The following is a 15,587-nucleotide window of genomic DNA, read 5'->3' on the forward strand; positions in this document are numbered from 1 at the left end:
TAACTGAATTGTAAAAGACGGCGGCGCGCGTGGCTGGATCGAAGCGGCCGCGTGAGCCGGTCGACATCCTTGCAGATAAAGCGAACTTGTTAGCGCGAAACCACACAATTCGATAACGATTTATGGTCTCCTAAATAGGTTAGGTGCTGGGGGATCGCGGCACGTGAGTCGCGGGCGCAGGAAGCCAGCGAAGTAAATATCAAGCTATCGGGGAAATGCTTCTTGGGTTTTTTCGTCCACGATCTGAATTATTCGAGCTGTGACGTATCTCGCATTCATTTGCAAACCTAACGCAGAAAATTATTATCGATTACATACGCGAAGACCTGAAATAACAACCAGCTGGCTACTCCACTTACCGCGCCGTATAAAACCCCGGGTACGTTTTTCGTTTGTTAAACCTCTGCTCGCGAAACTCGATAAGAAACTCGAAGATTTCCACCGGGCTCTCCTGAGATTCTAGTTGCTCGGGTTGCTGCATAAATTTCTGCGCATTCAAGAAGTTTCTGGAAGCGAAGTAGGGCCGAGTCTTTTGTGTAAACGTAGTTTTAATGTTTAGCGAGAACACTGAATCCCTTGAGCGGCGGCTGTGTGAACAAACGACTTTATAGAAATCGATGAAATAATTATTCACCGTAGCAGAGGATTCACAGTATACTATCATTCACAGTATGTATTCACATACTACTAGCATGTTCGGAAAAATAATCATCTGTTGCATCGGCAGAAATCGTGATAGCCTCGTTAATAAACAAACGACTACGCGGAAATTGATGCGGAGTAGCAAAATTCTCACCGTAGCTACACAAATCGGTAACAAGAAGATTACTTTTTAACCGACTTCGGAAAAGGAGGAGGTTACTCAACTCGATCTGTATGTGCCTTTTTCTCGCTTCTTTTTCTATGTATGTTCACCGATTACGCCGAGATGGATGGACCAATCGGACCGAAAAATTTTTGCATCTTGTAGAGTATGTCCCCGGAGTGGTCCCGTGCATATAAATTCTGCATTTTTTTATTCCTCACGATTTTATTTGCGAAAAATGCATTATTTCATGTATGTTCACCGATTACTCCGAGATGGATGGACCAATCGGAACGAAACCTTCTGCATTTTGTAGGATATGTCTCCCGATTGGTCCCTTGAAAACAAATTTTGCATTTCCTCATTCTTTGCGATTTTTATTGCAAATAACCAATAAGACCGAAAAACCATCCTACGGTGTTCTACAAATTCTACTCGTTTCACTAAAAAGCGTGAAATAAAAGAATTGTATAAAAAAATATTAAACCGACTTCGAAAAAACGCACCAAAAAATGCACTAAAAAGTATGAAATAATTTCCATTTAATTTATGTGAATACACAAGAACTTAAATACAATACAATCTTTCCGGAGGCGGCGCGAAATTTAAATATTTTCCAAATGACAGATGTTGCTGATTATGATTTCATTGGAATATGTTGAACTTGGAAATCAGTAGCTGGGAAGAGAAGATACATGAACATGTGGAAACATGTAGAAGAATTTAAGGATTTTCGTAATTTCCAGTGTCGAAAATTTTCAATTTTTCGCCGCCTCCGAAATGATTGTATTGTATTAAAGTTCGTGTGCATTCACATAAATTAAATGGAAATTATATCATAATTTTTAATGCATTTTTTCGAAGTCGGTTTAATTTCTTTTTATAAAATTTTTTTACACATCACATATTACTTATTACACTTCTTCAACGCGCTGCATAGATCATTGCGAAAACGCGAAGCGGCGACTGCTTCCTCAAATTACGTCCTACAACGCGAAATCGGCGAGGACATTTTCCGCCGGCTAATGCGAGACAGATCCACGGACCTTCCTGTCCGGGAAACGTTTCCTGTTCCGCGAGTCTCGAGTTCCGAGTCGTTGGAGTCAGACCGAAGGAATTCACGGTGGAAGAAACGTTGTCGCTCGAGGTCGATTCGGTATTAATTAACGTCGCGCGGTGCTGGCGTTCCTCGAAATGCTGGCTGGAGATCGTTCCAGAAAACTTGGTGTTCTAATGTTCTTCCATTGAAGATTCAACCTTTTCATCTCAGTCTACCGGGTATTTCACCTAACTTGACCACCTTGAATATCTTTGTTGTTTTTAAAGATACGTCAAATGTCTGAAGGACAACGTTGAATGGTAAAATGAGGCTCATACGATACCAAAAAAATGTTGTTTTTATGTAATATTTTTGGAGATGTGAAGGTTTTTTTAAATGGAATGAGGTACTTTTAATACATCAATCGATGCAGCTGGACATTCGTTATAAAATAGTACTAACCTACGTCGAAAAGTTCGTAGATCAAGAGATATTTCAATTCAAATAATTCTAAAACACCATTACTATCGTACTAAAACATTACGCTAGTAACTAAACGCTAATGTGTTAGAACGACAGTAATGATGTTTTAGAGTTATTTTAATTGAAATATCTCCTGAACTACTTACTTTTCGACATACATAGGTTAGCACTTTTTTATAACGAATGTCCAGCTGCATCGATTGATGTATTAAAAAATACCTCATTCCATTTAAAAAAATGAAGGTGATTCATCTTTGTCCTTCAGACACTTGACGTATCTTTACAAAGAACAAAGATATTCTCAAGGTGGTCTCGTTGGGTGAAACACTTGGTATATGAACCATTTAAAAAATACGTTTCTACACCGACTCGAATCTACAAAAATTGTAGACACTGTTTGAATGTACAGCAAAGCGGTAAGCAGCAACTTCTAGGATTTACTCCGTCACTCCGACCCGGACGCGCATGTCCCCCGTCCCCCGGGAGGGGGGCACGTGACACACCTTTGTTCGATGGATCTCGCCAAGGTCTCCTGCAGTTTCGAGTAGACGCGGTTAACGAAGATCCGAAATTTCACCATTTCCGAGCCGGGTAGACCAGCGGTCGCGACATACGCTCGCTTTTCACTGGGTCCCACACAATTCCCAAGACTCCGCGAAACAGTCCCGGGGGAGCTGGAGACGCGGTTCGGACCGGTTCGAATCGATTCGAATCGGTTCAGTTCGGATCGAATCGGATAGCGTCTCGCTGAACCGACTGGTCGCCGCAATTCAAGTCGATTACGCTTGGACCTCGTTAACCGAATCCTAAGTGGGGGAAGAAGGAACGTCGACGACGATGCACGAAACCCGGCAATTAGCGAACTCTCGATTTGTCTTCATAACGCCTCGCAATCGCTTCTGAAAACGATCTAATTTTGTCCAGAATGCCGTCCACAAGACCCCTAAACTTTGCACACGTTTTTCTCGATCACTATGCGAGATATTCGAACGAATCCAAATGCAAATTGCACAGGGAAATTAACTCTGATCATAGGATTTTTTTCGGAATTTTCTATGCATCGTAAAGAGCAGAAAAAAAATGATTTCCCGGAGACGATTTTCGGAGAACTAGTTTAGATATACATATACCGTCCAGAGAACCCGTAACTTCGTAAGCGTTTTTCTCGATAACTATGCAAGATATTTGAATGTGAAACAAAATGCAAATTGTAGATGAATATTGGCTCGCTCTCGCTTATATTGCTACAAAATTTTCCGTTCATCGCACAACAGGAAATAAATCGTCGGGGCGCGTTAATGGCGCGTTTTGGGGATTTTGCAACGCTGTGGGGCGTGATTGAAGAGAATCAATGGACTTGGAGAATTCTTGTAACGTATAAGACGGGGAGAAATGATCGCGGACAAGTCAGAAAACATGGTTTTCCCCAGCATCGGGCATCGGGCATCGGAAACGTCTGTTGCGTCCGCGTCCGTTCTCGACGGTAAAATCGATGCCGGCGAAACAAGTTAGTTTGGTTTGGTTACTGGGTCGCGAGCTATTGTGCCTCGATGCTCGCCAGGCCTTTACGTTTCAACCAGAAACCGTAAATGTTTCAACTATAAACGGTAAATAGGTTGTGCAGGACCCGATATCGACAGCCAACGCTCCGATTACTCGGATCCGTGATGCGCCCGCATCAATTTAGACCGGAATTTTCAATCCCGCGACCTTTTCTGCCCGTCCTGCGCGCCCGCCCTTCTCACCCTTCGACCTTCCCCCCAGATATCCCTACGAAACCCGGGGAAACCCGTCGGACAGTAGCACCGTTCGATATTTTTCTATCCAATTGTACTCTCGTGCCTCCGTGAACCCGCGCTGCAACACAACGGACGTCCGCCGATAACGAACGAAACAATTTCGAGCGACAATCTGTTGCTTCTTTCTGCTCGAGTTTCACCACCTTCCTATAACGCGATCGATCATTTCGCCAGCTTTCACCGTGAAAGGAAAAGGTTCCCCTTCTCGTACGAGGATTTTCGAAAATATCAATATTTTCCTCGGAGAAAACTGAATCTTGCGTCAGAGCCCAAAGTACTCGGAGAAACCGAAACTACGTACGCATCGATGTTTCGTTTGGTATATAATTGTTAGACTGCAGATCTTTATGCAAAATAAAATATATAATATATAAAAAAACTTTTTAAAAACCACGCTTATATTAAAATGCACTAAAAAGGAGAAAATAATTTTTTTAGAGATTAGTGACTGTGTAAATAAAAGCGTGGAGCGCTAAACTATATTGACATAATCTTCGTGGGCGCTCCACACATTTATTTATAGACACTAATCTCTAAAAACATTATTTTCTCCTTTTTAGTGCATTTTAATATAAGCGTGGGTTTTAAAAAGATTTTTTTATATATTTTATATTTTCTACTTTTTGTCTTTTTTAAATAGAACGCAAGATATAGTAATAATGGTATGATATAGTAAGAGACATAGAAACGCAAGATATGGAAATACGCGAGATAGAATGAGGGGATGACTCCGAGAGACGACGTCTCCTGATGGAGTCCGTAATTGTCCGAAATGGAACTGAATGAACGGAACACCACACTGAATAAGTTCCTTCGGTATGAAATGGATCAGTAGAGTGGATGAGTCGGAGTGGGAACGCGTAGTGGAGTAGGGAGCGCTGGCGCGCGGAGTGGGGATCGCTGAACACGATGACGTACTACATACCGAGCGTCGCGCGGCGAGGTGTGACGGTTAATATAAAAATCTTTTTTCTCCTAGACGCACAGTTTTCTTTTTGATTTGTTTTTTGATATTGCATTGTCATCCAGTTCTGAGCTATGTTTCAAGTTTCAAGTCTCTACAACAACAACGATAACTTGGCAAACTAATATAAGCGTGGTAAAAATGTTTGCATTGATTGCAAGACACGAGAGACAAATAAAAAATTTTGTATTCTTTCAACCATCTTATTAAACTGAAACTAATGCAGACAGATATTATAAATTCATATAATAGTTAATAGATCTGCATGCATTTATGGCGAAACTGAGCAGATGCAATTTAAGACAGTAGAACAGTTACAATAATTGGAGGATCCTCTGTTTCTTGCAATTTATACAAATCATTTTTATTTTGCATCGAGAGCCCCAGTGTGTGTAATGATTATACTGCGGATCTTTATGCAAAATAAAAAATGTTTGCATTCATAGCAGGACACAGAAGCCAAATAAAAATTTTATTTTTCTTTGTTTTATCCTATTAAGCTGAAACTAATACACTGATGTCCTTGAATATTTTCAACATGTCCACTGCTTTAAATTATATGTACCCATTTTTGTCATAAATGCATAAAATCCGCAGTCTAGTAATAATTATTCGCTCGCAAACTTAGAAATCATGCGCATAATTCTGACGTCAGCACGTCGGTGTCGACATTCGTCCTCAAAGTGTTAATCCTTGCAGGCCGGATGCTTTCGACGATAACTATGAATGGGCCCATTCGAATCCTTGCGCATCAATTCTCTTTGATATGTTCTCCGACGAACCTCTTTGAGATCGACATTGACTTTCTTATTGGACACGATGCAAATAGTTCGCGATTTAAGTTGGACGCTTCTCTGGCTTACTTCTTCAAGATCAACTTTCTTATTGAAGGCCATGCAAATGGCTAATGGTTTAAATTGGACGCTTATAAAAACGACAAGGTTGGATTTATTAACCCTTTGTATTTTAAGTGTTGGACAATAAATAAATTTATTTAAATAAATAATTATTTAAATAACAAGTTATTTGTTAATTGGATATTCAAATAAAAAGCAAAAATAATTATTTATTATTTGAGCAAGTCTAAATGAATTATTTAAAATTTTGTTATTTACAAATACAATTTCAATTATTATTTGTATTGACAAATAATAAATTTAATTGTATTTTTTTACCAAAAATTTCGACCAAAAACTATTTATTTGATTTCCACCTCGATCCAAAAAATAAATAATCTTTTATTTGCAAATAAGTAATAATAAATAGATCACTTTTGGAATTATTTAAATTACTTTTATTTAAATAAAAAGTTTAGTTATTATTTGCAATTAAAATCACACGTTTATCTATTATTTAAAATAAAATTTTCCAACACTGCCCTCATCCGTCGCGAAATAAGTTATACTGTTCTGTAATTCGCAGGTAAAGTCCGAAACTTCGTAACTTTTATTTCTTCAATGCGAAATACATAACCGAAAGACCTACTCATCAATTTGAATAAAAAAACATCGAAAAAGAACTGTTTACCTTTTTATTTTACCGATTTTTTATCACTGTGTCAATTTGACACCGAATGAAGAGATTCAGTTCGTGAAATGAGGGACGGATGAGGGTTAACACTAAACCTACCACCACCGGTCAGAATGACCGGTTCCAGATTTATTATTTTACAATTATTGAAATACTAAAAATGATTCTATAAGAATTGATTGTATGTATGAGTAAATATCTTTAGTAGAACACGTATTATAATATAATGGAGCCGCACAAAGTCTAAATAAAATCAATCTTGTCATTCTTATAATGTAACATGTACCAGTTACTTTTAAAGCACGGTAGGTTTACCGTTAAGTTGAATAATAGCTTAGACAAAACGTATAAACTCGGTGATCTAACCGGTGATGGTAGATTGAATGTTAGGAGTTGGATGGGTATATCAGAGGCGGCACGGAATCTCGAAGAGCAGCGACGGGCCGGAGGAATGGACGTTTCGAAATTGGGAATGTTAACGATGCAGAGATAAGATGCTCGTTTGCAGGCCAGCTGTGTACGGTGAACGGTCTCTCGCGACGCGACGGTACTACACGGGCCGGGCCCGTGCGTTACCCGGTTACTATAGCCAAGGCCGCGACACACCGGTGATCTCTGGTGTACCGCGTGTTCCGACCTGGAATTCGATGAACGATCGAGGCACTCGTCCGAGAGACAGACACTCGTAAACCCCGCGCTCTCCGAGATCGACCTCTCGCTTCTAATTCGGACGAGGCGCGAGTATTCCCAAGGACGGACCGTTTAACGTTGCTCGAGCTGCCTCGCCGGCATGGCAGCTGTCCGCTGGATTTGCGTGTGTCTCTCCGACGAACACAGACGGACAAGATAGACGAAGAGACAGACAAATCGACAAGGAAATGAGAGAGACTGCACAGAGTGATACGCGTGAGAAAATCGGAGACGGAATCGCTGGAGCAGTTGTCGCGCGCCAAGAGGAAAACAACGGCAATCGGCCTCTCGCGGCACGATTGCATGCCAAATTCCTAATCAAAATCACCCCACCAACTTTCCCGACCACGCTCTAACACGCTCGACCTCTGCTCGATGCACTAAGCTTAAAACATCGTTCGTTCGGTCATCTTACTGCTGTACCAACAAGTTAACACGAGGAACGCTTCTGGCCTGTTATACCTGTCTTGTCGAAATCGTTTGACACGTTCAGTCCCACGCCTATGCACAGAAAAGTCGCAAAAAATCGAAACAACTTATTCAATAATACGAAAACTAACATATGAGCTAACTCTAACACACCTTGTGGATATCTCAATTTGGTTTACTCGACAGAGTGGCACTTCGCATCTCGTCTGCTAGGTCTAATTTGTTTATTTATTATTTAGCGGAACTACGTCTATGAACATGCTCGTTTCAGTCATACATGGCTGATTCTTTGGTGTATCTTTAAAAATTCATTTTGCCCATTATTACGAACAATGAATAATTTGTATAATTTCAATAATTCTGAAATACAGTAGGACCTCCATAACCGGCTTGATCGGGGGACAAACAGCCCGGATAAATTAAGGCCCGATGGATGATCGAGAACCAAAATAAATTTTTTATTCTTGAAAATTTATTTCCCTTTGTAATATAATCATATTTAAACGCATATTTGTTTATAACCGGGATCCGGTTAATCGAGATCCTACTGTACAACACTTCTATTGTTTCTTCTTGAGATTGTGAAGCTGTTATCGTGGCAAGTGGTCGAATTACTTTCGTCGGACAAATATATTGAAGCAACATGTACCTACCCTTAGGGTCCAGTAGGTTGAGCGTGGAAAAAAATTCTGGATTGTTTAGCTACCATAATCGCGAGGTTATCGTGTCCTCTCGAAAGGATCGTCCTAACAAGATTTACGATGCCTAGTTATCGAATGAGGGGACTATCTTCTAAAAACTGGTTAAAATTCAGTTTCTCTCGATGACCCAGTGAATCTCTAGCTGGGACACGAAGAATTTCTTGCTGAACCGACGTGATTATAAACCGTCGAGTGCCCTCTCGGTACACACTGCGGAGCACCGCTGACATTTTCCAGCTTTTCAGATCAAAATGTAATTTTTCAATTCCATTCGATATCTCCACTCGAACCCGAATCAACGTCTCCATCGTCGCGAGTAAAGAGAGTCGGAGTACATTGAAGTTCTGGAGAATCGTTCGCTGCTCTTTGTTCGCGCAAGAACATTTCCTGGACCAACTAACAAGATAATGCTCGGCTAGAGTAATCCGGTAGATCTGAATCTGGATATTTTGCTGCGGAAAATTTCGACGAGCTGTCACGTCGTCGGCAAGCTTCAGACATGTTACCGTTGAAAGAAACCGTCTTCGAGAAAAAGCATGTGACACCTTCGAATTAAGAACCAAGACCCGTTATTAAAATTCATTCGAATAACGTCGACTATAATTCGATCTTGTTCAATTTAAACGAACATTTCATGTACCGCATATATAGAAATAATTACGCGACATTCCACAACCCCCCTGACAGTTGTGGCAATGCTATCGCTATGTTCCGAAGTGTATATGTACAACCACAATACTATTAACTCTTTGCGCTTTAGTGACGACTCGGAGAGAAAGAGAGAGAGAGAGAGAGAGAGAGAGAGAGAGAGAGAGGCGCCACTAAAAATTGCTATAGCGATATTCAAAATATTTTTCACGTCACTAGTTCGCATCTTATGAATTTCTAAATATTTAAATATTATGCGAGTCGATTGGGAGTATGTCATATGAATAAAATGTATGGAATGGAAATATTCAAGGTCGGAAAAAAACGTTTGATTTCGAAGTTAAAATAGCTCCGAGCGCGAAGGATTAATGGTAATAATAACGACCGTCCCACGATTTGCGATAGCCATTCACAGACAAAAAATTAACCGCTAGACTATTAAAAAACATTGCCATTAATAAACGCCCTTAAGCGTTACGCTTAATCCCGGAAGTGTGTACCTGTGTGCCTAATTGTTTTCATACGAGATTATATTCCACAAAAACATCCGAAAAGTGAATACCAGCAAATGAGAATCTATCAAAAAAAAAATTGATAGAACCTTGAGCATTAAACCGTTACCGGTCAAATGACCCATTTCAGACTTTTTATTTTACAATTATTGACATTATAAACGTGCTTCATTCAAGTACAGGTTACAATAAAGCTCGCGTAAAATTGGAACGAGACGACTCTTTCAATTTTTATAGTACAGTCCTGTCAGTCGCTTTTAGTGCTCGGTAGTTTCGGTATTAGACTCGACATTAACTTTTGCACCAATAGTTGCTTATTTTTCCCATTTTCGATGCATTCGTATGTTGAAACAAGTTCTAAAATCACCGTTCAGACCGAAAGGGGTTAAAATCCAAAGGTATATTGTTCCACGAGTTCTCTCAACATTTTATCTCCTGGGGGTTGATCGATTTCGGCTCGTGCAACAATCCCTGTGCTCCGGTTTACAGAACACTCGCATTACACAGCCTGCCGTGCAGCCCTCTCTCGCACAGGTAGCTCTCTAATGGGTTCGCCCCGTGCATCGAAGGGGGTTCTCCGCGATCGAAATCTGCGGTAGATGAGTAGGAGAGATTGAGGATGAGGATAATAGAGGAAGGGGGTGGGAGGGTGGCGACGAGATTCGAAACGGATAAACAATGTGCATTGACACTCACCATATGAAGTCCTTGCAATGACTGCAGAAGGTCGGCTGCTTGAAGAACCGCGGCATGAAGTTGTGGTTTTTGACGACGTACACATTCTTCTTCTTGAGGGCACCCTTTCGGCCCCGGATCTTCTTGGCGAACGCGGTTGTTGCGTCCCCGGGGCCGAGCGAGTCCTCGCACGTGTTGTTTGCCTCCTGTTCGTCGGCCATGGTGGCCGGCCGTTGGCTCTCTGCTCCTCCCCGAGTATAGGAATTCGTGAAACGATCAGAGACGGCGCGGTACACCAGGGTGTTTTCAGATACGAGAATACGGCTTTACGAACAATCGTTCACAGGAAACGCGACGAAGAACGATCCTGTTTCTCTCTCTTTCGGGTCTAGCGCGCAACGGCTACGGACACATCCGCGGCTGTTCCCCGACTGTCACCGTCGTCGCTCGAAGGATGGACGAGCGCGCGCGCAAGCACGCACGCACCGCCGACCCTGGCTGGCCGCGGCTCCGAACGGCTCCGAGCGGCTCCGAGCGGCTGCTAGCGGCTGGAGTCGGACCGGTACGTACACCAGCGAATCGACCGCGAGCGGACACGACGTCGCCGGAAACGTATGAACACAGAGCGAGAGAAAGAGATAGAGCTAAAGGGGGCAGCGGCCTGAGAGGTGGTTGTTGATACTCTCACGACGAAACGTCTAAAGTCTAAACCGTCCAGTTAGAAACGCAGTTGTTCGTTCAACGCGGGCTCCTCGATCCGATCGGTGGCTGAGGTAACGTTCTTCTCGCGCCGACCGCCGTCGACGATTCTCTGGCCTCGGCCTCTCCAACCCCACCACTAGACCGATCTACCACCCGCTTACACCCTCCCGCTCCGTTTCACCTTTCTCCCTCCTCCTCGCTCCCGCGGGCTAGCTTGGTTCGCGGGACCAAGCGCGCGCGCATTCTATCATCCCGCGGCCGCGGCTTCCATAGCTATAGATCCCCCGTATTCCCCCACCATTGCAACTCTTCACCCCTCCTCTACCAACGCCCCCCACCATTCTCGGCCGGTCCTCTTTCTTTCTCCACCGCTCGCTGCGGGGCTCTTCGTATCACGTCGTTTCAGCTACCCCGTCTTCTTCTCTGATCCTCGTCGTCGTCGTTGTCCGTTCTCTTCTGCCCCGCGATTCGATCTTCCGGGTCCACCTGCGACCGGCCTGCAACGGTGCAGGATCATCGATTAAAATTCGTGCACGGTTGCTGCTCGAAGGAAATTGTAACGGAGAGGTTCTACTAACGAGCAGATTCTTGTAAGAGAATTATTCGTATGGATTGAACGGAGGAAGTTACGCATGATATGTAAAGAGGCGAGCATACTACGGGGAATGTATCATCGTCGTCATTGCATCGGAGCCACCGGGCCAGTGTATGCGGTATACAATAGTCTGCAGGGAACGGCCTAATTTATGGCACCCTCGTGAGCAAGCGTCTCCTTGGTCCTGACCGCTCACAGTTTCGAATTTGCTTACATTCATCGCGACACCTCGGACGTTCCGTTGAATCGTCGATACTTCTTCTCCGCGCGCGAGAAGTTGCCCCTCTTTACCTCCTCGGTTACGTATTCTTTCAGCCATTCCTACATTCTGCTCTCTCTCTCTCTCACTCACTCTTTGGCCCCGTGCTCCTCACCCCGTCATTTTTTCCTCCCCCCCCGAATCAAGCTCTCGTCAGCTCTGCTCGCTCCACCTTCATCGCTTTTCACTCTCCTCCTGTATAAGTGTGCATGTGCACCTATCTGTGTGCACGTGTACCTATCCAGCACTCCCTCTCTCCCTCTCTCTCTCGAAGCAACCGATAATTTTAGATTCTCGGCGCAGTGGCTCGACACTGCCACTGCTCAGCCTGCGCCGCGCACTAGAATATCGACATCCGACGGCCGCGAGTGCCGCGAGCGAGCCGAACAAGCGAGTGAGCGAGCACACACGACCTCACCGAAACCCTGAGGGAGAGTTCAAATTAGAAGAAGAGAGCGAGCACGAACCGCCTGCATCGGCCTACCTTGCTCTCACTCTCTTTCTCTGTTTCTCTCTGTTTCTCTTGTCGCATGCATTCTTCCTTCCTATCTTCGTACTCGCTTTTTCCGACGAACGTGCTCCGGAATCGTCTCGTGCCTCGTCAACAGCAGCCGTTTCTCTCATTCTTCCGCGATTCGCCTTCCCGCTCTGACCTGTCGACGAGCATGATTTTTAGTCCAATGTTCCCGTGTCCCATCCAGCAACGATGCATCTAGATTCATAGCATACCTTAACCTGGACTTCCGGCTAATTAACTCTTGAGTGGGCTTTAAAAAGCGCAACAACTCCGGCGTAACGAATGTGATATCAAGAAATACCTTGTAAATTCATTTTCGCCGATCCGATAAACGCGACAATAAAGGATTAACCAAATCTCCGAATAATTAACATCGATACGTATTAAATGATTTAAGCTATTTGCGTCGTTAGCGTGTACAGTAGATACTATTCGCTCGTTGCACGAGAACCGAACCGGCATTTTTGCAATGAACGAGAGGTGGTCCAATCAAGCGTATATGATTTTTCCCACATACACTCTCCCACTGTTGAATCGAAATCGCGATCAATGTGTACATATGACAATATAAACCTCCACGAAATTACCATTTCCACATACAAAATACAACGAACGAAATTGAAGTGCAATGTGCGAATACCTACTGTACTGAAATTTCTCTATCTGAATATAGTAAAGAGGAAATTATTCATTCTCCCGTGTGATGCGAATGGTATGGACAGGGCCACAGCGACCTCAATGGTCCACATAAGGGTTGAATATTTTTAGTTTTGAACATAGTCTCCCGTCTGATCGACCCCACGGTCACTCGAACGCGATCGGTTTCTTGAAAAAGTTCTGCCCCCATGCGACGTACACTGCCGCTCGGAAATATGTGGACAGTTTCTTCACTGTAATTATATGTATATCTGAAAATAGTTATGAGACTTTTTAGTCATTAAAAATAGCGGAATGTCTGCATACTTATCAGCAATACTGTGTACGAGGGTATTCGACGGACGAAACGATACGGTTATAATACTATGCAATTAAAAATACGTCGCGTCATTTCAAAAGCAACAGGGTGACCTTGACTTTTCACCGTTTCGCTAAACACCCTGAATACATATATTTCATTAAACGACAAGCCTTTCAGCGTTTTATTTCATTTTGGAAGTATGCATCTGTGTGTGATTAATTATTTTCATACGAATGTACTTGTCAAATCGCCGTATTTTCGTGACGAGCATACACGACATAAACGTCGACAGGGTTAAAGACACAGCACTTCCGGTAGAGAGGTTTCGGAATCGTACGAAACCGTGACTTCCGCTAACGGTGTAATAATACCGTCCTATAAAAGATAAATGCGATTTAAATTATGCAAAGATGTATATCCGAATTTAATTTCCGTCGAGACTTACGCCATAAAAAAAAACGAGAAGCGGCGCCAGTCCGGTTATCATCAGATGGATCGTGAGGATAACGATCGAGCTGTTTCGTCATCCATTCATCTATTAATTGTAAAAATAACAGATTAGGTACAATTTAGGAGAACGACAACGACAAGGACAGCTCTCTTACCTAATTGTTCCTACTCCAATTCGAACAAATTCAAACTGTCGAATCTCTTGCGAAACCCCTGGCGCCATCTTGAATTTGGCCATCAATAAACGTACTGAGTCGATTGGAGTTAATTGGAATCGATCGTCGATCTTGTCAGCATCTTGCTCGATATCGATTGATACCGGTTCTCCATCGAGCTGAAACACCTACTCATCGTAATCGATAATCAAATATTTCATTAATTTCATTCGTGACTGTTCAAATGCTCAACTCTGAATGGAGCGCGTACATGTTTTCTTCGAAAAAAGACGCCTGTAGAATGGCCAAAGACGAGATTTCTACAAACATATAAAATACTTGGAATATTAGATACCATCAATAACGGTCTACTAGAAAATCAGCAATCCAAGTTTAAACGTACGCGGTTCAATAATACCTCCAAGTTATTTTTAATGGCCAGGTGCATGCACGATCTTCTCGCTCGTACATTTCACTCGAACACCGAATTTTGGTTTGATAGAAAGGTAACGATCGATTCGGATCAACGCACTGGTTCGGCCAATCGCGTCCGCGAACGATCTACCGGTACCGCGAATTAATCGAATTAGCTGCTCTATTAATCTTTATTCAATTTCGTGAGAAATGTGCCCACGTGTAGGTAGGTATGTATGCACATTCGAATTCTTGTAGACGCGATCACTGTCTCGCCAACAACGCGACGCTAATACTGATAGAGAAATATCGATAGTTCGTGCTATCGATAGTAATCACCCTCGATCAAAGAGGATCGAGGTTTATTTTTATAAGAGGCGACACTCTGACAAAGAAACTACTTTTAGAGAGAGACGAGGTAATAGAATCAATTTAGAGTACTTACTTCGGTAAGGATCGATAAACTTCGACAACGTTCGTTGAACTGTGCTACAAATATTTTATAATATGCAGCGTGTCCCAAAAATGTTGTACTTCCTTCAAAGGAGTGAATTCCGAGATGATTTAAAATTACTTTTTCCTTTGCAGAAATATACTTCGCGGCTTTGTTAAGGATTTATTAGCGAAAAACACGGACCAATACCAACGCTACGCTCAGCTCTAGTCGCGCTCTGATTGGTCCGTGTTTTTCTCCCATGCTGTATATCGTAATATACTTAAATTTAAGTAGCAAAGTAATAAACATTTCAGTAATATCTTTGTGATAGATATTCTTAAAATATATTTTCCACCGTTGTCATTTTATTATATTTCTTCTTTTTCAATCTTGTAAAATTAATGTAAATACTTCGAAAACCAATTCAAAATAAGAATATTAAATCCAGTTGATTTAAATATCCCGCTTGCTCAAATTTACTCTTTGTTCATAGTTTCCTCATTATCCGGGCAGTAGTAATGTCGGTCGTTCGACATAGACACGCGGGAAATTTAAATCAACTAGATTTAATATGCTTATTTCGCGGCAATATCTATTAATTATGAGTCTATTTATTTTAATTTAGAATATAATATTTTTATTAACATTGGTTTTCGAAGTATTTATGTTAATTTTACGAAATTCAAAAGTTAAAAAAGAAGAAATATAAGAAAATGATAACTCTAGAAATCCATTACAGAGATACTACAAAAATGTTTATTACAAACATGTTACAAATATAAAAGACACATATTTGTAATTTTAACCTTACAGACTCATAATACTA

General features: G+C 42.1%; 1 protein-coding gene and 1 long non-coding RNA gene across 6 annotated transcripts in view; both read right to left on the reverse strand.

Annotated features, from left to right (window-relative positions):
* Positions 1 to 11,056, reverse strand: part of LOC143214001 (protein kinase C, brain isozyme-like) — a 68,589-nt gene extending 57,533 nt beyond the window's left edge. Inside the window, exon 1 of one of the 4 annotated variants that reach the window (XM_076434458.1) lies at positions 10,297 to 11,056. In XM_076434458.1, coding sequence (XP_076290573.1) covers positions 10,297 to 10,496 — 200 coding nt within the window. In that variant the 5' untranslated portion in view covers positions 10,497 to 11,056. Of the gene's footprint in view, positions 1 to 2,830; positions 4,463 to 10,296 lie in introns of those variants that run through there. The other 3 variants (XM_076434459.1, XM_076434460.1, XM_076434461.1) reach the window with 3 other exon arrangements.
* A 276-nt stretch (positions 11,057 to 11,332) lies between these two features.
* LOC143214007 (uncharacterized) lies at positions 11,333 to 13,035 on the reverse strand. 2 transcript variants are annotated; one of them, XR_013010082.1, is made up of 3 exons: positions 12,561 to 13,035; positions 12,316 to 12,484; positions 11,333 to 11,474 (listed from the first exon to the last, which is right to left on the reverse strand). It is a non-coding gene; the product is annotated as an uncharacterized LOC143214007 (long non-coding RNA). The 2 variants fall into 2 exon arrangements; XR_013010083.1 differs by having other exon boundaries at positions 12,316 to 13,035.
* Between the last annotated feature and the right edge of the window lie 2,552 nt (positions 13,036 to 15,587).

This window comes from Lasioglossum baleicum, chromosome 12 (genome assembly GCF_051020765.1).
Source record: "Lasioglossum baleicum chromosome 12, iyLasBale1, whole genome shotgun sequence".
Taxonomy (NCBI): Eukaryota; Metazoa; Arthropoda; class Insecta; order Hymenoptera; family Halictidae; genus Lasioglossum; species Lasioglossum baleicum.